This window comes from Pelophylax lessonae (assembly GCF_965119305.1).
Source record: "Pelophylax lessonae genome assembly, chromosome: 6".
NCBI classification, from domain to species: domain Eukaryota; kingdom Metazoa; phylum Chordata; class Amphibia; order Anura; family Ranidae; genus Pelophylax; species Pelophylax lessonae.
Genome location: NC_138773.1, coordinates 97371681 through 97396288, shown reverse-complemented (window position 1 = coordinate 97396288; position 24608 = coordinate 97371681). Strand labels below are relative to the sequence as shown.

Below are 24608 nucleotides of genomic sequence, written 5' to 3'. Positions count from 1 at the left end.
AATGATAAAGCACTATTCCTTGCACTGACACAAACGCTAGAGGGCACTATTACTCTTATACCAACAACAGGGTACTATTCCTCCCACTGACACCAAAAATTGGGCACTATTCCTCCAATGATAGAGGACACTATTTCCCCCACTGACCCCAATGATAAAGCACTAAGGCTCCATGTACATGGGACGTTATAAAAAACGTCCTGCAAAGCTATTTCTGACGCCGGGAAAAATGACATCTGTGACATGAGGGGGCGGGGGCCACCCGATGACATAATCGGGGGCCACGCCCCTAATGGCTATATAATAAGCTGCAGAGACCGGAGACCGGCATAATCACCGGAGACGTCGTCGGAGGAGGACCGGAGGAAGAAGAAGAGCCGACAGCAAAAGAGCAGAAGACCGGAGAGGAGAAGAAAAGAAGAGAGGACAGCAGAAGGGCGGACAGCAAAGGAGCAGAAGACCCCCGGAGAGGAGAAGACAAGAAGAGCCGGATGAAGATTTTTAATAAACTTTCCAAAACGTCTCCTGTCGTTATTTCCATACACTGCCTTTTATGTGGTGAATGAGTAGGGGTACAGTGTACCCCATACCCATTCACATAGGGAGGGGGTCCGGGATCTGGGGGGCCCCCTTGTTAAAGGGGGCTTCCAGATTCTGATGAACCCCCTGCCCGCAGACCCCCACAACCACCGGCCAGGGTTGTGGGGATGAGGCCCTTGTCAACATGGGGGCAAGGTGCTTTGAGGTGGGGGGTGCAGAGCTCCCCCTGCCCCAAAGCACCAACACCCCCCCATGTTGAGGGCATGTGGCCTGGTGTGGTCCAGGGGGGGTGGGGCAGCTCGCTTGTCCCCTCCCCTTTCCTGGCCTGCTGGGCTGCATGCTCGGATAAGGGTCTGGTATGGATTTTGGGGGGGACCCCACGCCGAAAAAACGGCTACCCTCAAATTCCATACCGGACCCGAAGGGCCTGGTCTGGAACCTGGGGGGGACCCCCACACAGTTTTTTTTCCCATTTTTGGCGTGGAGTTCCCCCTCAAGATTCTCACAGTGCAGGTCGCGCCGCAAGTCGGTGCGACTTCCATTCAAATCAATAGGCTCCCATTGGGAACCATTGATTTTGAATGGAAGAAAAAAAACGTATAAAGTGGCTGAACGTAGGTTCATCACATTCAGTCACGTTTAGTCACGTTCGGCCGCGTTTCTTCGTTTGAAACGCCGGGAAACACACGTTTGAACGCAAATAATTGCGTTCTAAAAAAAGTCCCTGAACGCAACTGCCTGCAAATGACTGTAAACGAACATGTGTACATGGACAGATAAGATAACATGGAGCTGCATTCAGGGGCTTCTAAAAAAAACGCCCAACTGCTCCTAAACGGCCATTTCCAGCGTCCCGTGTACATGGAGGGTAATACTCCCAATGACACCAATGATAGGTCACTATTCCTTTCCGCAGACCCCAATGATAGAGCACTATTCCTCTCACTGACACCAAGGATAGAGTACTATTCTTTCCACTGATAACAACAATGGGCACTATTCCTTCCACTGACACCAAATATACAGCACTGTTCCTCTCTCTGACACAAAGCAATGGAGCATTTTACCTCCCAATGATACCAAATATAGGGCACTATTCCTTCCACCGGTACCAATAATAGGATACTATTCTTCCAACTCATGCTAACAATGAGTCACTTTATCTATCACTGACAACAACAACAGGACACTATTCTGCCTACTGAAGCCATGAATGGGGCACTATTCATCCCAGTGATACCACCAATGGGGCACTGTTCCTCCCACTAACACCAATGATAGGACACTATTCCTCCCACTAGCACCAATGATAGGGCACTATTCTTCCCACTTACCCCAATGACAGAGCATTCTTCCTCCCACTCACACAACCAATTAGGCACTTTTTATCCCACTATCACCAAAGGTAGGTCGCTATTCCTCCCACTGACACCGATGACAGAGCACTATTACTCCTAATGCCACTAACAATTGGTCACCATTCCTCCTGAATTACAACCATAATTTAGTACTTGGTTTTTCAGTTTTAGTGGGTAAGGCTTAACATTTCTGTCAGGGTTTTTATTCCTCTTTGTGACCCTAATGGAAAGACCTACTTTATGACTTAGTGATATCCTTCCAAGAAACAAGGGGTGCAGTAGTCACAGGGACAAGAGGGCATTGACAGCAATAAAGACATTTGTCAAAAGTTCTAAACCTTCTTCACTCTACTAAATGATGTTTTTCTTTTTTGCCTGCTTTTCCATTGGGGAGATTTTTCATCACTTCCTGTCCTGACACCATCTTGCCACTGCATGGCACAGAGAAGGAAAGGCAGACACAGCTTGTTTGCACATCAAAGACACCATGCCCTTTCTGTGACAGTCAGCAAGACTTATAAGTCAGTGCCAGTAGAGAACAGAGACATGGAGAGGAGGAATTGGATTGTTGTATACACTGTAAAATCCTTTTCTTGGAGTTCATTGATTGGAAATCTTTAAAATTCAGGTTATGTTGCCACCTACTGAAATACTGGACACTGGCAAACATAAAACTGTAAGACAGTCCAGGGTATAACCTTTCCTACTACCACTCCAGGAAAGGATTTTACAGTGGCTACAAATCCTATTTTCCTATCCATTGAGGGACACAGAAAGTCTTTAAACTTAAGGACGTCCAAAAACAGTCCAACTGAGGGGTGGGCAACAGTAAACTACCACTAATAAGACCAATGTAACAACAAGAACTGGGTGATGCCTGCAGCCTAAAGAGCCACCTAAAGGATCTTACTGATGCAGCTGGCATCAGTTGAGCTAGAAATGCCTACCTGGTAGAACTTAGAAAACGTGAACAGAAGGTGGCAGCCTTTCAAATATGGGAAACTGAGGACTAATACCAAAAGTGGTCAGAGCCCTGGTGGAGTGAGCCTTAACAGGGAAAGAGGGAACCTGATTCTTGAAGCCATAAGCCTGAACAATGCCTTGTCTGAGCCCCCTAGAGATAGTGGAACGTGAAGCCAATGTGCCCTTCTGTGACCCATCTGAAATCACAAAAAAAGGAATCAAGTCTTCATGAAAGAAGCAGTGGCTGAGAAATACAGTAAACCCCCGCTCCATCGCGGTTCAGTTTTTGCGGTCCCGGTATATTGCGTTTTTTTTTGTAATGTTATTTTACTATATAAATCATTAAAAATGAAATATTTTTGTGTTTTCCATAGCTTTTGCTATGTCTCTCAGTATCTTTTATGTGTTTAAATGAGTTTCTATTGTTTTAAAAGTGTGTTTTAAGACCTTAAAATGCTTTCACACGTACAGTGACAGTAAAAAAAACATGCCTACAATGCATTTTAATAGGGTTTTCCTATTTCGCGGATTTTCACTTTTCGCGGCTGGGTCCGGAACGTAACCCCCGCAATGGAGGGGGGTTTACTGTAGACTTGTATAGTCCAAGCCACATCCAGACAATGTAGGGGAAACTTTATTTTGATTAACTAGAACCAGACAAAGGGACAGGAGGACAATATCTTGGTTAAAGCGAAAGGCTGATACTACCTTAGGGAAAAAAGGAAGTTCTTGGCCGCAATACCACCTTGTACCTATGCAAGACCGAAATAGTTTGTGGCGCCAGCTCAGACACTCCCCTAACAGAGGTGATAGCTACAAAGAAAGCAACCTTGTGGGTGAGGATAGAGAGATGGATGCTTCTGATGGATACAAACAGCAGGTTCTGAAGCACTGAAAGAACCAGATACAAAGCCCACAGAGTCATAGGTGAACGGACTGGAGGAACCACATAGGAGTTATTCTGCATAGGAGACTTAAGCAGAGAGTGTCAAGCAAACAATTTATGAGTGGAGACTTGACTCTGGATGGTGCTAAGAGCAAAACTTTGATCAATATCCAACTGCAGGAGGAAGAGGATCCTATCCACAAAGAACCTCCTGGGGGTGAAAGCTTCTGGACTCACACCAAAGTGAAGTACATAATTCGCAACCTATGATAGCTCTTGCAGGAAGTGAACTTCCTAAACTTGACTACTGTATGAATCACAGACTCAGATGTCACTTTCCTTTAGAACCTAGGATTCAATTGATTGCTATGCCATTAAAGCCAGTGATGAATGACAAACTGTTGTTGAACCTGCAGGCAAGAAGGACCACATCCAGCATCCCTCACCATTGGCACAGGTCCTAGAGCATCTCTGGGTGCAAAGGCTGGGGGTACAGACTCTGCTGTCCAAAAATATTTAACGGCCAATTGTCTTTGCCTGAAATATACACCAAGACAAAATCTACTTTATTTCTTTTGCCAAAGCGAGACATGGTTCCTCTCCTAATTTTGACATACGCCACTGCTGTGGATGGCCTTCCAACAGGCTCATCCAACGCTGAAGGGACAGCCATACCACCCAAAGGCCTAAGATGTTTATTGAGAGACAATATTACTACAATTACCAAGTGCCCTACACTACAAAGTGCCCAGGACTCCCCCACTTCTTCCCCAGCCCAACAAGCTGATCGCTGTTAGAAACGACTTTACTCAAAAAAACAAATGATTCAGCATAAAATGCAAGCGTTTGAAAATGTTCTATTTTTTAGTCAAAGTAATATATATGTGTGAAAGAGCTTTGGGCAGCTTTTCACAACTGTAGAATTCTGGAGCTGGGCAAGACAGCCAAAAATAATCCTGGTGTAGAATTCTAAAGGTAGGGGTAGCTAGCCAGAAATGTTTTGGGTGTAGCGTTTCTGTCGTTCATTGTTAAAATCTTCCAAAGGGTGTGAAGAAAGGACTTCCATAACTCTAGAGACAGATTCCTAAGCCACCAAACCAAGAACAGCCTGATAATTGGCGTAAACGAATTGGTCTGTCCAAGGACCAGACTGAATTGTCCCAGAATGTTGCATTGCAGATGTTTGGAGTGAAATTGGCCAAAAGGAACCCCTTTGAAGAAGGCTACCATCAGGCTCAAGACTCTCAAGCAGACATAAAGAGTTATATTGCTTCAGTCCAGATGAAACACTCTGGCCTGAAACGTGCCCAGGGCAAGACTCAGATGAGTCAATTCCAGCAACAATTTCTGAAGGTTTAGGTCCCTCCTAAACCTTTGTAACACATGGGCTGTCAGAGATATGTTGTCCAAAAAAGCCTTTGCTGACTGTACTCTCAACAAGAGGTCATCCAAGTAATCTATTACTAGAATACCTAGAGAACACAACAGGGCCAGCAGTAGAACCTGCACCTTTGTTAACACCCAAGGTGCAGAACAGAGGCCCAATGACAGTGCCACAAATTGGTAGTGTGGTGGCCCCACAGAAAACCACAGAAAGTATTGGTGAGCTAGAAGGGAGGTCACATGTAATTAAAGTGACACCAAACAATATCCCTATTCTTATCAAAAATATTTAGCCTATCAGGGTGCTTCAAATCTTCATATAGAAACAACTAGAAAAGCGGGTGCAAAATTAAAGTCTTTGAGGCTTTAGGTGTCCTATACGTTCCAAGCCTGGCAATATCACTGATTGAAGTAACAGGATGATCTTCTAGTTTCCCTGTGGTGCGTAATGCATCAATAAGATATGAAATGGTCTACTTAAAGTGGATCTTCACTGCATCTGAGCACTACAAACCAAAAACACTATTTACTTATTTACTTCATTGTTAATGTTCAAAGCAAACTCACCTATCCATCCATGTATCCATGCTATATTTTGTTAGGACATCACTTTGATAAACAACTCCCTAGCATTTCTGGCCCCTGGCCATCTTGAGTAAGGGCAAGTTTTTAATGTAGCATTTACTTCCAGAAATCTGTCTGCCCTTAGCTCAGACATGCATGCAGGAGAGTGTGCTTAGCTGAGAAAACCCCTCCTCCTCTCCTCCCTTCCTGAAGACTCCTGGATTACCCAAAAAGTAATCCAGTTGTTGACCCTCCTGAAGACTCCTGGGATGTATGACATCATTTGCCTAGGCAAGAAACCAGGAAATACCTGAAGAAATGTTTGAAAAAAAAAAGTTTAAAACAAGTAAATATGATATATTTTCCTATCTATTTACTAATGCTAGCAGCAGAAGGATTAAAAAAATAATCAATGTTGTTGGAGAGAGTGAAGTTCCGCTTTAAACATGGGAGTAATTGCAGACTGTAACTCCTCATGGGTAAACTAATCTGACAAGGACTGAAGGGAGCCAGGATCTGACAAAGTCTATGCAGCTGATAACTAAGAAGCCACTGATGCCACAGATACATCAGATATGGAGTCTACTAGAGAAGGTGCCAGAGCACAATTGTAGCCTCTGAGATCACAGTCAGCAATTATCTGGGTAATTTGGGGTCTCAAAGTCCTGCATGACCTTAGTAAAAACCTCAGCTGAGAGGACTGTGGACCCAGGCACACCTGAGGGATTTAACCACTTGCCGACCGCCGCACGACTATTTACTGCGGCGGTCAGCCCCTCACAGGCAAAGCGACGTAGGGCTACGTCGCTAGCCTGTGAGGCTCTAGGGAGCGAGCGCGCGCCGCCGGAGGCGCGCTCCCGCTCGGTCACGGACCCCCCCGCGCATGTGCCCGGCAGACCCCGATGTCCGCCGGGCACTCGCGATCGTCCGTTACACCGGAAGAAAGGCAGGCGGCTAATGTAAACAAAGCCGCCTGTCATTCTTCCCTGTGTAAGAATGGAGATCATACGGTTCTACTATGCAGGACCGTTGATCTCTGTTTTTACACATCAAGCCACATCCAATCACAGTTAGAATCACGCCCCTAGGGACACACTTAACCCCTCCCAATCAAAAAAAGTTAACCCCTTCACTGCCAGTGTCATTTTTACAGTAACAGTGCATATGTATAGCACTGATTACTGTAGTAATGTCACTGGTATCCCCAAAAGTGTCAAAAATGTCAGTCAAGGGTCCGATCTGTCCGCCGCAATGTCGCAGTCCTGCAAAAAAAATCGCAGATCGCCACCATTACTCATTAAAAAAAAACAACAAAAATGACAAAAATCATTCCCTTAGTAGTAAACGCAAACCAATCAAAATACGCTTTTTGCAATTTTTTTTACCGAACATATGTAGTATAAAACAAATTGGCCTAAAATGTTAAGAAATTTTGATTTTTACATTTTTTTGGGGGAATTTCATATACAAAAATGTGAAAAATATTGTTATTTTTGCAAAATTGACGCTCTTTTTTTGTTTATAGCGCATGATCAAAAAATCGCACAGGTGATCAAATACCTCCAAAAGAAAGCTCTGTTTGTGGGGAAAAAAATGACGTCAAATTTGTTTAGGTACAGCATAGCACGACCGCGCAATTGTCCGTTAAATTCAAGCAGTGCCGAATCGCAAAATAGGCCCTGGTCAGGAAGGGGGTAAAATCTTCCGGGGCTTAAGTGGTTAAGGAGAATTCTGAGGAGAGAAGAAACTCTAACAGGACAGTATATCTCCAGGCTGCAGATGTCTGCATCCTCAGTAGGCATGCTGCGAGCAGCCCCCGACCTGTTAATAAAATGTGAACTGGGGGGATTGGGTACAGCGGGACTGTCATACAGTGTCTAGAATGAGACATGCTGAAGCTGCAACGAGTTTAGGCAACATACAGGCTCAAGGTAGGATGCAAGGTCTCAAGTACTCATGAAACTCAGAGAGCTGGGAGCAGGTGAGGGTCTGTGACCAAAGGGTCGGGTGGCTGGAGGTGACCAAAGTCACTCTAGGTGAGTAGCAGGAATGAATCTAAATTCCATAAGGCTCTTTGAAAGCAGAAGCAATGGTGGGAAGATGTTTCCTCAATGCTGTATGGTAGGAAAGAAATCGAAGAGTGCACATGCACGACACTCCACCCAGCAGGTAATGTCAGCACTCTCTCCAACAGCATTAACCCCTTCCACAGAAAAGTCCAGCGATCAATAAAAATGAGGGAGCTGTTTGAGCTCAGCCCAACCAGCCTACCCACAGGAATCCAGTGTCCGAAGGTCACTTGCAGGCTAGCCCTGCAACGTCCAGTTCAGAAATCCACCCTCCTAGGATACTAGAGAAATCTGAGGCATGCTGGTAAGAGGAGTCATGCCCTGGGCTTGACTAGTCTTTTTGTATGAAATCCCCCTGTAGGTGGCAGTATAACATGAAAGTTTAAGTCTTCTGTTCCTGAATATTTGCTACATAAATTAAAAAAAAAAAAAAAAAACGAAAATTTTGAAAAAAAAAGTTTGTGCTGTTAAATTTTGCAAATAAATAATTTTTCTTCATAGATTTAAACAAAGATCTATTCTGCTACATTTATTTGGTAAAAATAACCCAAACCTCTGTGTGAATGTTATAGAGTCTGCAAACTATGATTGATATATATATATATATATATATATATATATATATATATATATATATATATATATATATATATATATACACATATATATACATATATATATACATACACACACACACACACACTCACCGGCCACTTTATTAGGTACACCTGTTCAATTGCTTGGTAACACAAATTGCTAATCAGCCAATCACATGGCATTTAGGCATCTAGATATGGTGAAGACGAATGCTGTAGTTCAAACCGAGCATCAGAATGGGGAAGAAAGGGGATTTAGGTGACTTTGAAAGTGGCATGGTTGTTGTTGGTACCAGCCCGCCTGGTCTGAGCATTTCAAAAACTGCTGATCTACTGGGATTTTCACACACAATCATCTCTAGGGTTAACGGTCCAAAAAAGAGAAAACATCCAGTGAGCGGCAGTTGTGTAGACGTAAATGCCTTGTTGATGTCAGAGGTCAGAGGAGAATGGGCAGAATGGTTTGAGAATATAGAAAGGCAACAGTAACACAAATAACAACTCGTTACAACCAAGGTAGGCAGAAGACTGTGAATACACAACACATCAAACCTTGAAGCAGATGGGCTACAGCAGCAGAAGACCACACTGGGTGACAATCCTGTCAGCTAAGAACAAGAAACTGAGGGTACAATTTGCACAGGCTCACTAAAATTGGACAATAGAAGATTGGAAAAACGTTGCCTGGTCTGATGAGTCTCAATTTCAGCTGCGACATTCAGATGGTAGTTTTAGAATATGGCGTAATTAGCATGAAAGCATGAATCCATTGTGCCTGACAAATCTGCAGAAATTGCGTAATGCTATCATGTCAATATGGACCAAAATCTCTGAGGAATGTTTCCAACACCTTGTTGAATCTATGCCATGAAGAATTAAGGCAGTTCAGAAGGCAAAATGGGATCCAACCCAGTTGTAGCAAGGTGCAGGGGCGTCACAAGGGGGGTGCGCGGGGGGCAGACCGCACCAGGATGTCCACCAGGGGGAGGGTGACACCGCTTTGCCTCTGCCCAAGCTCCCGATCCTTCTCTTCTCCCTCTCATCTATGCGGGCAGGCCGGCATCGCAACGCCGCTGAGCCGCATAATGTGATGTGTACTCAGTGGCGGCTGGTGCGTTGAGGGCACAGGGGTGCCGCCCCCCTATCCATGCATCCGGCCCCCTAATCTACATGCGGAGCGCTGGGCGCATGGAGTTCTATGGGGTTTTTTTTTTCTGAGTTATCTGATTAGAGCCTGAGTCTCTAATACGCTTCGGAAAAGGGTTTGCCCGGGGCGCAGAGCAGTGCGCCCCGAGCCCACCCATTGTGTACAATAGCGAATGAAAATTCACTATTGTCACACGGATCCTACTCCTGGTCTGAGACCCGCTTTCTGATTGGCTGAAAGGCAAAACCATGCCATTGGGTCACTCTACATTGAAAGGGAGCACGCTGGTCACTCTACATTGAAAGGGGGCACACTGGTCTTGATGCATTGAAGGGGGCACGATGATCTCTCTGCATTGAATGGGGGCACATTGATCCCTCTGCATTGAAGGGGGCATGCTGGTCATTCTGCATTGAATGGGGGCACACTGATCTCACTGCATTGAAGGGGGGCACGCTGGGCACGCTGGTCATGCTGGTCACTCTGCATTGAAAGGGGGCACGCTGGTCATTCTGCATTGAAAGGGGGCACGCTGGTCATTCTGCATTGAAAGGGGGCATGCTGGTCACTCTGCATTGAAAGGGGGCAAGCTGGTCATTCTGCATTGAAAGGGGGCACACTGGTCTCTCTGCATTGAATGGGGGCACGCTGGTCATTCTGCATTGAATGGGGGCACGCTGGTCATTCTGCATTGAAAGGGGGCAAGCTGGTCATTCTGCATTGAAAGACACTGTAGTTGGTGTTGTAGTGATTAGGAACACTGTGAGTGGACTGCGGTAATTAGGAACACTGACTGGTGCAGCAGTGATTAAGGATACTGACTGGCAACACTGGTCTTGTAACACTGTACTGCTGTCATGGTGATCTGACATAACGGCTGGTGACACTGATATACATTAGTACCAGAGCAGCCAGCCATTGTATATGATCACAGCCGTACAATGTCACTTATAGTGACACTGCACTTGCTCTGGTGACAGCATGTACAAAAAAAAAATGTTTTTATGTTTAACATATTGTAACTAGAACAGTGCAGTGTCACCATAATGATACTGTACTGTTCTGGGGGGGTTATCAGGGATTTTTTATTTTCTTTTTTTACACCCTGATTGTTTATTACAGTGATGATCACTGTATAAGCAATCAGTAACAAAAGGTTTATTTTATAAAACCTTTGTTTACTACTGTGATCACATGATTGGTCACAGCTACCACATGGTAGAGGGCTGCGGTTTTTGGCCCTGGTACCATGTGATCTCCGTTATTGCTCACAGCAATCACAGTAGTAAGTAAGGCATCATGAATGATAGCATTGTTTTTTAACTGTAACTGCGATCGCTGTGGTTGATCACAGGGCTGGTCACAGCAGCCCAGTACAAAGATAGGTGGCCACAGATCAGAATGTTGCGTGCCCCAGGGGGCGCAGACGAGGCAGGCTTTTGGAATGATTGAATAGGTACGCACTCCTGAAACCAGAGAGCACCTGCCTGGTCGTCTATGTACATTGGCCAGGCGGGAAGTGGTTAAGCTGAACGCCAGGATAAGCAAATATTGTTGAGATACAAAAGTCATGTTTCTTGAACCTATATGTACTTTGTGGATTTGATCTGTGCAGTAATCTAGGGTGAAAATTTGCCTATGTGCAGGAGCATCCTGTACCGGCCACTGTTGCTCTTCTCCTCTTGCGCAGGGTGACTGATCTTGTATTTGCTCCCTCCTGTAGTTTTCGCAGGTAACCTGTGATGGGTAAACCTGAAAGGTCCCTCCCACAGCTTTGTTGTTTTCACAAGTTACGTGCAGAACAGCTATGATGTCACCACTACTTACAAGGTAAGGTGCATAAAAAGTGGATTTATGTCCTTTTGGTAATTGAGGAATATATTTGCATGAAATGCTTTGGATCTAGTGTTCAGCTTCAAGGGTCCATTAGTCCATGCAAAACTGTATTACCCACTAGCTTCTGATTTGCCTTCAGGATTGCTGATATCAAGCCAGACATTTTTGAGGCTCTGTTAACAAAGCTAACACATTGGGATAGGGATTCCTATTTTATTGAAAAATAGTGACAGTTATTTTCCGCCAAGTCCAATGAAACTTGACATTTTCTGTTACATATCTAAAATAATTATCCTTGCCCTAGCATTAAAGCTTTGTTAAATGAGCCTACAGTAACCTCAGTGTGTGCAGAAACCTAACTACCCACTCTGTGGGCTGCCCATTCTTAGGACCTGCCAATTCCCTCCACCTGCACAAGCAAGAAAGTTAGAATGCTGGGTGGCAACTGGAATTTGCTATTTGAAACCCACCCACAGTGATATCCAACAACATTGCACTTATGGTAGTTCATGATAAATTCAAGCCAGAGACAGGTGACAGGAGTTCTTCAAGGAAAAACAGTAATGGCTGAGCTTATACAAGAATCTTAATGTAGAACTATGGGCAAAACTTTTTATTTTTCATATTGGATTGAGCAAGGAAGGGTTATAAACCTGTTATTTTTATTTTTTTTCTGTGTGTGTTCCATTACGGAGTTTTACCTTAACTTCCTGTCCCATAGCCAAACACGAAGTGGGAGGAAATCCCTCCAAATTAAGGGAATTCCTTGGAGACCCCCAAGTCACCAGAACCAGTGTCCCCATTGGAAGATTTCCCAGCTATTACTTTTCTGGGGACAACACAGAATTTGGGGTTTTCTTTTACTTTCACTTTCAATGATAATGGTAAACAGGACAAATTGAGAGGGTGAATCTCCTTAAAGTGGGCACAGACAGCAATACAATTGTACAAGGGTTCTAATCCCTCTAATGCATTCGAAAACAGAAAAAAAAAATCTTTGCTTTTAGTTATACTTTAATTATTCTTATAGTTATGCAGGCAGTTGTGTCTCAAAAATATATGCATTCATATTCTGAACGCTATCATTACAGGTATTACCTACATACAGCTACAAGAATAACAAGACTTATGTACTTATCATATAATCCGTTTCGTGAAATTAATTAAGTGACACAGAATCAGTAGTAATTCTGAGACAATTGGGTTATGTGGCCTTTCGGAGGAATTTGACACTGGCAAACAAAAAATTAATTGGCCAGCCATGTATAGCCCCTCCCACTCCCAGCATGCTTCAGTATTATGGAAAAGGAGTACATCACAAACACAAAGGGGTTGATTTGATAAAGGCAAATACACTGTTCACTTTGCAAAGGAAGTGGCATTCTGCAAGGGAAGCTTCCCTAGAGCTTAGTGAATGTGGTAAAACTTCACTTTGCAAAGAATACCCAATTATGTGTAAGGAAGATTTAAAAAAATGTATTTTTGCTTGCATATGACTGGATGATGGAGTCAGCAGTGCTTCACCTCATTCACTAAGCTCTGGGGAAAATTCCAGCAAACAGTCTATTTGCCTTTAGTAAATCATTCATAGAGTGTAGGGATCTGTGTTCCTTAACCTCCCTGGTGGTATGATTCTGTCGGATTTTAGGTGCTGAAAGCGGTACCATTATTTTGCTTGTAATTCTTGTGAATGAGCAGCCCAAACCAACTATATACATTTATCATATATATATATATATATATATATATATATATACATAAAAAGTACAGTAAAACTGCTGCAGGAAAGGGCACTGGGGGCAAACGAATGTGATTTTTTTTATTTTGAATTGTATCAGTGTGTTTGGTGTGTTTTACATTTGAATTTGCCGCCGGTTCCACCCCCCTGCGAACGTCACGTCGCAGGAGACGGAAGCCGGGGCACAGAGAGGATCGGGAGGAAGATCAGCCGCGAGACACCGCCGGGACACATCGCTGGATCCCGGTGACTAGGTAAGTAACCCTGCTTACAGGATCCAGCGATGCTTCTGGCGGTACCCCGAGTGTGGCTCGGGGTTACCGCTTTTGGCTCTGAAATTTAACCCCGAGCCATGCTCGGGAATACCGCTAAGAAGGTTAATAAACTAAAGGAAAAGGAATTTAATGGTAAGTACATTCTGTTTTCTTTATCATTCATTAAGGAACACAGGTTAAGTAGTAATTCTGAGGTTGAACATAAGCAGTCCACCTGTGGGGTGGTTAACACAGCAAACAGTCAAACAAATGCCAACAAAAAAAGCAACAATGAAACTGGGAATTGCCTGAAAGCCAAGGAGATGCCTGAAGGACCTTTATGTCCTAAGTTGGCATTAGATGAAGCTTGAACATCCACATGGTAAAACTTAGAGAACATATAAACAGAGAACCAGATGGCAGCCTACCAAATCTGTGAAACAGTTAACTGATGCTGAAAAGCATTCACAGACCCAGTAGAATGCACCTTGACTGGATAGACTGGAACCTTATACTTTCTACTATAGTTTGATTATCCATCTGAGACACCTAGACGTTTTTTTTTTTTTTGGCCTTTACAGGACTCATCATAAGTCACAAAAAGGAAATCCATCTTTCTGATGGATGTAGTAGCAAAGACAAACTTGTACAGCACAAACCACATCTAGACAATAGAGGGAAATATCTTTCTGATAAACAGGAGCTAGGATGAGGGATGGAAGAACCATGTCCTAAGTAGGGTGAAAAACTGAAACCAACCCAGGAAAGAATGAGGCTAAAAGGCTCATAACCACCTTATCTTTGTGTAAGACCAAGAAAGGGTCTTATAGAACAAGGCTGAAGAAACATGTCACAGAGGTGATGGAAACAAGGAATGCAACCATGTGGGTGAAAGTGGAAAACCTCTGTGGGTAAAAGTGGAAAATCTCTGCTAGGTTCAAATGTTGGTTTTTGAAGAGCTGACAGAACCAAATGTAAATCACACAAAATAAATCTTGTATAAAAGTCTTGACCTATGAATAGGAGACTAGTTGTCTTTGGATTAAGATCATAAGGACAAAAGGACCAAGTGTGTCCCTTGGCTTCAAAGCCTAATGCTGATCCAGATCTAATTGAAAAATGTCAGTAACAGTTCCATGTGGGTATGTCCTGGGGTGAAATCCCCATCCTCACACCAACAAACCAAGCAGGTAGACTTCCTAGTGTTTAATGGAATAGAAATCACTGAACCAGAGACCCCTGCCTCTTAAGACTTGGACCTCAATATTAATCGTATTAAAGCCAGTGATCATGAAGCAGGATGGTAAAAGGATCCTTGGGATAAGAGATCTGGAAGAGCCCACGTGTATAAAAATAAGATAGCTAGTAGAAATTGGTAAAATTTTCTTGTTCAGAGAAAAGATGTTTCATCCTCCTAGGGGTTATCCCTGGGTGATCAAAGGCTTTTATGTTTGGCAGTGTTTGATTCAGCCTAAAGGCAGCAGTATAATGCAATTGTTTCAAAATGACTACTGATACTGTGTCCCTTAAAGAGGAGCTCCCCCGAAAATAATTTTAAGTCAGCAGCTACAAATACTGTAGCTGCTGACTTTTAATATTAGGGCACTTACCTGTTCAGGCATCCAGCAGCGTCCTCATCCACAGCCAATTCTTCAATCGGCTATCAGGTGCTCGCGCCGCCATTTTGACTAAGAGAAACCAGCTGTTAAGCCTTGTGGCTTCATAGCCAGTTTCCTACTGTGCATGTGCGAAGTGTGCTGCGTTTTGTGAATAGGCCACAGTCTTCTGTACCTGTCAAAACCAGGTTCCCATTCCTCCCTTACCCCCAAAAGGTGCCAAATGTGGCAACGGAGGGGAAGGGGCAGACATTCCCCTTTTAGGTGGAGCTCCGCTTTAATGAACAATAAAGAAACAATATTTTTTACTATGAGAAAATCCTGTATTTAAAAGGAATGTAAACAGATACATGGATCAGTTTTTTTAAACAGTTGATCTGTCGAGGACAATGCCATCATAGCATCCATTTGGTTCTGCAGTTATCACGGGTCTGCACTTGTGACCAGCCATTTGAGGCCATGAAATTAAGAGCTAACATAAGCACAATGGCAACTGTGACAGTTTACCAGAAGACCTTGAATGTAGCATACACTGCACATGCGCTAGTAGGCACAATGTCATTTGTAATGTAACACTACAAAAAAACACACTGGTATATTTTATTAAGGATGTAAGAATTTTTCTTGAACGTTTCTAACTTGAACTTTCTTTTGGGGAAAAAGTTTAATCACTGGGTTTACTCCTGTTTAAGTTTAGGTAGCCCGGTGAGCATCAACTGCCAGATTTCAAGTGACCACGGATCCCAGGCTCAAATTAAGCCTCATTCACACCATGCATGCAGAAAAACTGATGGAAACTGACGCGCTGATTTCACTTGCAGAGACACAAGTTTACATCAGTTTTCATGCATGTTTCAGTGAGTTTTATACATGCAATCTGCAGATAATACCAGTGTTGTGGTGTAACCAGGGCACATAGAGAACAATTGTTTTTTTTTTTTTTTTTTTCGTGCCCTTGCAGAACACGTGCAGAAAAACTCAAGTCTCCTTATATGGTGTAAATGAAGCCTTATAGTGCAACTTTAGACAGCTTTAAGTCCTGCTAGATCACTTCAAGCTGGTCCATTTTGCAGGTATAGCTAGGTAGAACATTAAAAATAAGTGCCAATACTGTTTAAATTCCAGTAATACAGTCTCACTCTGCTCTGCACATGCTCGATTACTCTCCATTTTAGCCATTTTTGCCACTGTACCAGAAATCAGAGCCACTATAGGCCCATCTGATGACAGCCTAAAGATTTACTGCTGCTTAAGGGCTCTGGGATTCAGCAAAATGGCAGCCTCCAGTAAGAAGAAACAGGAACAATGTTGGAGGAAATTTACAGAACACACTGATTTTGATAGCATAATTAATAATGTGGAATGTAAGTTTATTATTTTTTTATCCAGTTGTTATGGGTAAAGTTCAGCTTTAAGCATATTCGCATACTTGGCTAATTCTAAGCATAACGGTTAGCTATGCCTATTTGTATGTAGGGTAGTAAGTAAAGCTGTTTACTTTTATTCAAGCTTATTTTACCAAGATGGCAGTCAATGAGAGTGTGTTATCCATAAAAGAAAAACGAAGATAGACATATTACCTTCCTAACATAAGACACGGCATCTTCTTCAGTGTAAACTTCTGCACTGACTCCTCCTCTCCTGCATCTGGCCTTAACCACCGGATTTGGAGGTGGAGGGGAGATTTCATCATCATGAGAGTCTGATTGGGAGTTTGACTTCTGCTGAGCCAATATCTGTTTGCATTCTTCCTGTGAATATATAATGAGAAGGTTATGAATACAAATTCATAGTCAAAACAAAAAATAAAAATGATGGAAGAAAAAATATTCTACAAGCTTCCACTCAGGGCAAAAATGCTATTGCAGCATCAACTATAAATTCTGAGCTATACTTCCTGACATCACACTTAATTTGCAGTTCTAAAGACTAACTCCAGGCACAAGAAAAACTGGCATTGCAGTGGGTCCCCACACACTGCAAGGGTTTAAAGTGTATTTTTGACTAGGAGTAGAGGAAAAAATCCCTTCAACAGTACAACCGGTCCCATGAAGCCTCCTCTCTAATCTTTTCCACTGCAAGTACCGGCTCGGCTCTACTCGGCCCTACTTGGCCCGGTTTGCTTTTCCACTGCTGGTACCGCATGGTACGGTGTTGGAACGGTACAGTACGGTATGGTTTGCTTTTCCACTAAACTAGTACTAAAGTTAAGTGGGTGGGATAACAACGGGGTGGGTGGGATTCTCTGACCAATCAGTGGCTAGTAGTGACTGCATGCAAAGGATTGTGGGATATGGTACCGGTATGGTACCTCTTGGAACCACAATCGAGGTGGTACTGTTTTTGAGAGCCGTACCGTTCGCTTCCATGCAGTGGAAAAGCGCCGCCGTACCGTACCGTTCCTACACCATACCATGCGGTACCAGCAGTGGAAAAGCACAAAAGCGAGCCGAACCGTTCGGTTCCATGCAGTGGAAAAGCGCCATAAGATACTTCTGTCCACGGTCAAACTTCTGCGTCCTCCATGTAGAATGCAGTGTTAACAGCCCTGCATTGTATGGGATGATACTAAAGGACCATCCTCAGCCTGTAGGATCGGAGGGAATCGAGGAGAGCATAGGAGCTAATCAAGAAGGGGGATGTGAAGTAATGTTGCCTTCCCATCTCCCCTTGACGTAATAAGCAATAACCGCATGCAGGGGATGGGGGGTGTCAGTCACTATAAGGGTTTTTGATGGGTTTTCCAATGTTTTATAATGGGTATCAAATGTGCCTTTGGGGTTTCAGCTTGATACTTAATAAACTGTTAAGGATGTGAAACAGTAAATGAAGGCTGTGGTCCACACACAGAGCAAGTAAGCAATACATTTCAGAGCTAATCTGTGTTTGGAGAAAGCTGGCAGCCCAAAGGTGCCAAGGTGCCTCACATTCAAAAAAGATTTTGTTACTTCATCTATCTAGGAAAGGGGCAAAGTCTCTAACAAGCCCCCCCCCCTCCCCCCCAACAACTTTATACTCACCTTCACACATCACTTCATGGTGCATTGGAAAATGGTACACTTTAAGGTGAACCAGTGCAATGCCCATGTAGGACAAATCAACACGTTTTCCTGTGGTACATACTGTCCCTTCTTCCTCCCAACTGATTCACCTAACCACTAGGAGCAAAGAGAAAAAACTTGCTACTTCCAAGGAATGAGGAAGCATGTGACTTTTGTGATAGCATTGGTGCTTGACCAATGGCTACTTGAAACCTAATGCTGTCACATGCAGGCAAAGAGAGATTTCTCAGTCCTCTGTAAGTGACTTGGTGCCTCCCCAATTTACTCCAGCCAGTGAGTGGAGTATTCAGGGAGTGAAGGTAAATATATGCAGCTAAAGGAGGGCAGCAATTTAGGGAACATCCAGCTTTGCCCTGCATGGGCAACACCTAGGCTCACTTTAAAGGATAATTCCACCTATAAAGGATTTAAAATGTTTGACCTTGATGAGTTTAAATATTTTCCAACTTTTCTACAAGTTCTAAGTATCCCAATGGTGAAATATCTGCTAGTGGATGGACATACCCTTTAAAAAACTACATTTTGAAAGCATGTTAGGTGTTCTAATAGACCCACGTACACCAAGCAAAATTGCAATTAAACAATTATGCGTATGCTTTTTCTTTGCCGATATATTGAGAGATGTTATCATAGGCCAACAACTATTGAAGAACCTGTTCAAGGGGCCTACAAGTCTAACAACCTTATGAATAGTTAAAGCGTATTTTAACTCTCAGGAAAGACTTCCCTCCTCTCCACCCTCTCCTCTGCGCTGCCAAAATAGGGCTGTCTATTTTATTTTTTTGGTTTTTTTTTTTTCTCAAAAAAAAAAAAAAAAAGTGCGGCCCTGTTCCTCCTTGCACATTATTCGCCTAGGTGAGTGATATGCATTGTCCTCCTACACATATCGCTGGAGGCATAGCACTTCATTCAGAAAGGAGGAGGGCACATCATTAGGAGGCATACCGGCTGAACCAAGAACATCCAGGGGACCTCTTGATGATGTCACAATCAACATGGCAACCCAGGACCGAGAGGTGGAAGAATACAAGAGGATCTCAGCAGGACAACGCTGAGTATCAGAAATGAGTACCAGAAATGTGCCACCCAGACCACCCAGTAAGAGGGGGAAGAGTGGTGGGTGAAGATCCGCTTTAGGGTGATACGAACTACTCATTCATACCAAGTCCTACAAGCTGCACTGCTCTGCTAAGATTAATGTAGACTCAACACAAGGGCACAACTGTTTTCTATGTTTGTGGGCAGCACAGAGGTTTTTGGTTTAAATCCCAACCAGGGCACTTGGATTTCCTCCTATACTCCTAATACAAACTGGTGGATATATTGGCCCCAGTATGTGTATGTATGTGAGATAGGGGCTTTGGATTGTAAGCTCCTTGTAAGCAGGGACTGATTTGAATCAGTATGTTAAAGCGCTACATGAATTGTCACCGATATATACACCTGTAATAAAGGCATGTACCCTGTTCATCCCATACTAGTGCGTTGCATAAAAATGTAGCATGCCTGCAATTTTACGCAATGTACTGCAGTGCATAGAGTTGAATGAAATGTAATTTTGCAACATTAAAAAAAAAGAAAAAAAAGGTAAATGGTGTAATGTGTTATAACGCATTACACTATCCTTCACAATGCACACCACACAATCAAAACAAAATTAATCTGATTTTTGTATTTTTATTATCCTGCCGCAGTTGTAATAAAGCTGCAGATTTCATATGCATGAAAGTAAAGCAAGATTTACTGAACATAAATACATAAAATGTGATTCAGAACTGTTGTCACCACTAAGCCTTGCCCCAGCCAGCTCTGTAGGCTTGGTAAATACTCAGTCTGTATAGAGGGCTCAAACTGCAGGGGTCTCCAAACTATGGCCCTCAAGATATTCAAGAACTACAATTCTCATCATGCCTAGTCCTGACTGTGAATGTCAGAGTTTTACAATGCCTCATGGGACGTGTAGTTCCTGAACAGCTGGAGGTCTGTAGTTTAGAGATCCCTGGTCTAGAGCATACATTCTGATACCTGACAATAAAACAATAATATAATACAATACAATTAATAATATTACAAAAATAAGGCACTTCAACTATAATAAGACACTTCAGCTGTAAGCAAAAATGATAAGTAAATAGAAATCAACAACTTTAGAGCTTTTTAGTCAAAAGAAAATATGAAGAAAACATTGAGAAATATTTTAAATTTGTGTCTTTAATCATTTAGTAAATTATACTATTTTAGACCATTCACAACATATGAGAACACTTTTACTATAATTGCATTTATTAACAAAACAGTACTGTTGGCAGCTCTTTGTGTTTAAGCACATGGAGAAATTTGCAGCATACCACAGTACAACAGCGCCCCTAGTGGCTTGTTTAACTACTACTGAAAATGACAACTACAGGGTCAACTATGACATTTAAAAAGGGTTTAAAAGCTGACACGAACACAGTACATTTTAGGCACAGTGGCTAAGTGGACTAGGGTCATCGGTTTGAATTCCAATCATGGCACTACCTGCCTGGAGTTTTGCATGTTCTCCGTGTCCCTTTGTGGGTTTCCTCCTACACTCTGAAGACATTCTGGAAGATTAATCAGCTCCTGTCTAGACTGGACCTTGTATGTATGTATGATTATGAGTTAGGGACTTTAGATTGTAAGCTACTTTAGGACAGGGACTGTTTGAATGTACAATATATATGCAAAGCTGCATAAATTGTCAGTGCTTTATAAGTACTTAAAATAAATCAAACAGGTGCAATGGTAAAAAACTGATTATTTCTTTACATTAGGGCCCGGTTCACACTGCTGCCAATTCAAAGTCGTGCTGACATCCCAACACAACTTCAGCACAACTTGCATACAACTTCTTGAACAGAAGTCATGCCGATGTTGCACCAACAGTAGTGTAGTAATCTTTTTCTAAGTCGGAGCGACTCAATTCGCTTCTATTAGAACGGTTCCATTGCACTGAATAGGTCGCGACTTGTCATACGACATATGCTCCAAAGTTGGAGCGCATGTCGCACCAGTGTGAGTCAGGCCTAACTTTTATGAAAGGGTTGTCGAAGTTTAAAGTGTGTGTATTATTGTCAGGGTGCATAAGGGTTGTCAGGGATTAAAGTGGGGCATTCTAACACATGACTATGCTTTGACCTAAACCATTCCATTGTAGCTCTGGCTGGATGTTTAGGGTCATTGTCCTGCTGGTGAACCTCTGCCCCAGTTTCAAGTACTTTGCCGACTGTAACAGGTTCTCTTCTAAGATTGCCCTGTATTTAGCTCCATCTATCTTCCCATGAACTCTGACCAGCTTTCCTGTCTCTGCTGAAGAAAATCATCCCCACAACATGATGCTGCCACCACCATGTCTCACAGTGGGGATGGTGTGTTCAGGGTGATGTGCAGTGTTAGTTTTTCGCCACACAAAGCATTTTGCTTTCAGGCCAAAAGGTTAAATTTTGGTCTTATCTGACCAGAGCACCTTCTTCCACATGTTTGCTGTGTCCCCCACTTGGCTTCTCACAAACTGCAAATGGGACTTCTTACGGCTTTCTTTCAACAATGGCTTTCTTCTTTCCACTCTTCCATAAAGACCAGATTTGTGGAGTGCACTACTAATAGTTGTCCTGTGTACAGATTCTCCCATCTGAGCTGTGGATCTCAGGTAGCTCCTCCAGAGTTACCATGGGCCACTTGGCTGCTTCTCTGATTAATGTTCTCCTTGCCTGGCCTGTCAGTTTAGGTAGACGGCCATGTCTTGGTAGGTTTGCAGTTGTGCAAACTCTTTTCATTTTTGGACGTTGGATTGAACAGTGCTCCGTCAGATATTCAAAGCTTCGGATTTTTTTTTTAATAACCTAATACTGCTTTAAACTTCTCCACAACCTTATCCCTGACTTGTCTGGCCTTCATGACGCTGTTTGTTCACAAAGGTTCCAGTGGCGGCCAGTCGATAGGGGGCACAGGGGCGCCGCCCCCCCCCCAATCATCTTAAAAAAAAATTACAATTTAAAGCCACTATGGGGCGCCGGACCTATTGCTGGCTATGGGTGGGTGGGGTTTGGCATCCCTGTTGGCCCAGGCAGAGGCGCCGATTGGCCGCCGTTCTGGGTGTCCCCCACTGACTCCTGTCCTGGCTGAGATTTGGTCCAGACTCCCCCCTAGACCAATCATGCAGGCAGGGGCGGGAGGGGGGCGGTCCGCCCCGGGTGCTGTCACATATGATCATTCATTCATTCCTCTGCTCCAGTTAGCTCCACCTCCACGCTCCACCCACCTCCTCTGCTTCTACAGTGCAGCGGCATCAGGGAGAGAGAGTGAAGAAGATTGAAGAGGGCAGCAGGAGCAGGTAAGTCACTCGTCGTCATGACTGACTGACTGACTGTCTGTAATGCCGCTCCGCTCCGCTGCCTCAAGAGGACATCGATCACCAGGCAGAACACCTGCTGTCTGCTAATGGGGAGGAGCCGGAGGACAGAGCACAATGGAGGGCCTACCTCCGACCTGTCTGCTGGGGGGGAGGACAGAGCATGGAGGGTATACCTCGGACCGTCCTGTCTGCTGGGGGGGGGGAGGACAGAGCATGGAGGGCATACCTCGGACCGTCCTGTCTGCTGGGGGGGGGGGGGGAAGGACAGAGCATGGAGGGCATACCTCGGACCGTCCTGTCTGCTGGGGGGGGGGGGAGGACAGAGCATGGAGGGCATACCTCGGACCTTCCTGTCTGCTGGGGGGGAGGACAGAGCATGGAGGGCATACCTTCGGACCGTCCTGTCTGCTGGGGGGGGGGGCAGAGAATTGAGGGCATTTCTCCTGTCTGCAGGGGGGGCAGAAGTTCTGCCCCCCCCCAGCAGACAGAAGGTAGCCCCCATGCTCTGTCCCCCCCCAGCAGACAGAAGGTAGCCCCCCATGCTCTGTCCTCCCCCCCACACGCTTGTCACTGTGCATTGATGGGGGACATGCTTGTCACTGTGCATTGATGGGGGACATGCTGGTCACTGTGCATTGATGGGGGACATGCTAGTCACTGTGCATTGATGGGGGACATGCTGGTCACTGTGCATTGATGGGGGACATGCTGGACACTGTGCATTGATGGGGGACATGCTGGTCACTGTGCATTGATGGGGGACATGCTGGTCACTGTGCATTGATGGGGGACATGCTAGTCACTGTGCATTGATGGGGGACATGCTGGTCACTGTGCATTGATGGGGGACATGCTGGACACTGTGCATTGATGGGGGACATGCTGGTCACTGTGCATTGATGGGGGACATGCTGGTCACTGTGCATTGATGGGGGACTTGCTGGTCACTGTGCATTGAATGGGGACATGCTGGACACTGTGCATTGATGGGGGGCATGCTGGTCACTGTGCATTGATGGGGGACATGCTGGTCACTGTGCATTGAATGGGAACATGCTGGACACTGTGCATTGATGGGGGACATGCTGGTCACTGTGCATTGATGGGGGACATGCTGGTCACTGTGCATTGATGGGGGGCATGCTGGTCACTGTGCATTGAATGGGAGCACGCTGGTCACTGTGCATTGAATGGGGGCATGCTGGTCACTGTGCATTGATGGGGCATATGCTGGTCACTGTGCATTGAATCGGGACATGCTGGACACTGTGCATTGATGGGGGACATGCTGGTCACTGTGCATTGAATGGGGACATGCTGGGCACTGTGCATTGATGGGGGACATGCTGGAAACTGTACATTGATGGGGGACATGCTGGACACTGTGCATTGATGGGGGACATGCTGGTCACTGTGCATTGAATGGGGACATGCTGGTCAATCTTGAACCAACCTAATGATTGTTTGTTAAGTCACGCAATTTTTTACAGCGTTTTTTGCCGCAAAGCAATGCCTATTACATTTTTCTGTTTGCGCCCCCCCAAAAATTTTGAGCACCAGCCGCCACTGAAAGGTTCTCTAACAAACCTCTGAGGGCTTCACAGAACAGCTATATTTATACTGAGATTAAATGACACACAGGTGGACTTTATTTACTAATTAGGTGACTTCTGAAGTCAATTGGTTCCACTAGATTTTAGTTAGGGGTATCAGAGTAAAGGGGGCTGAATACAAATGCATGCCACACTTTTCAGATATTTATTTGTAAAAAATGTTGAAAACCATTTATCATTTTCCTTCCACTTCACAATTATGTGTCACTTTGTGTTGGTCTATCACATAAAATCCCAATAAAATACATTTATGTTTTTGGTTGTAACATGACAAAATGTGGAAAATTTCAAGGGGTATTAATATTTTTTGCAAGGCACTGTATAGCAGGGCCCCATAAGCGTAGAATAGTGTAAGGAGTGATGGCGCCTCCCTTTAGAGTAAAACACTGTATAGTGTAGAGCTGCCTTCAATTTAAGTCAACAAACTTAAATATGAGATAGGTGATGCAATGAGGCGCTACTACTTATATAAGAGAACACAAAATATCATAAAATTCAGGTAATAATACAAGACAGGCGCTGGTAGCAGTCAGGGAGCTTCACCCACTGTGATATAGTAAGACAACAAGAAAAGTGGAATAAATAGTGTAGATCTAAAAAATAAATAT

The 24608-nt window shown here is 44.0% G+C and overlaps 1 protein-coding gene across 3 annotated transcripts in view; it reads right to left on the bottom strand.

Moving 5' to 3' along the window:
- PRKAR1B (protein kinase cAMP-dependent type I regulatory subunit beta) overlaps nt 1-24608 on the bottom strand; it is a 405306-nt gene that overhangs the window by 311745 nt on the left and 68953 nt on the right. For all 3 annotated transcript variants that reach the window (XM_082260646.1, XM_082260647.1, XM_082260648.1), the window contains one exon: nt 16531-16701. In XM_082260646.1, coding sequence (XP_082116772.1) covers nt 16531-16701 — 171 coding nt within the window. The remainder of the gene's footprint in view (nt 1-16530; nt 16702-24608) is intronic.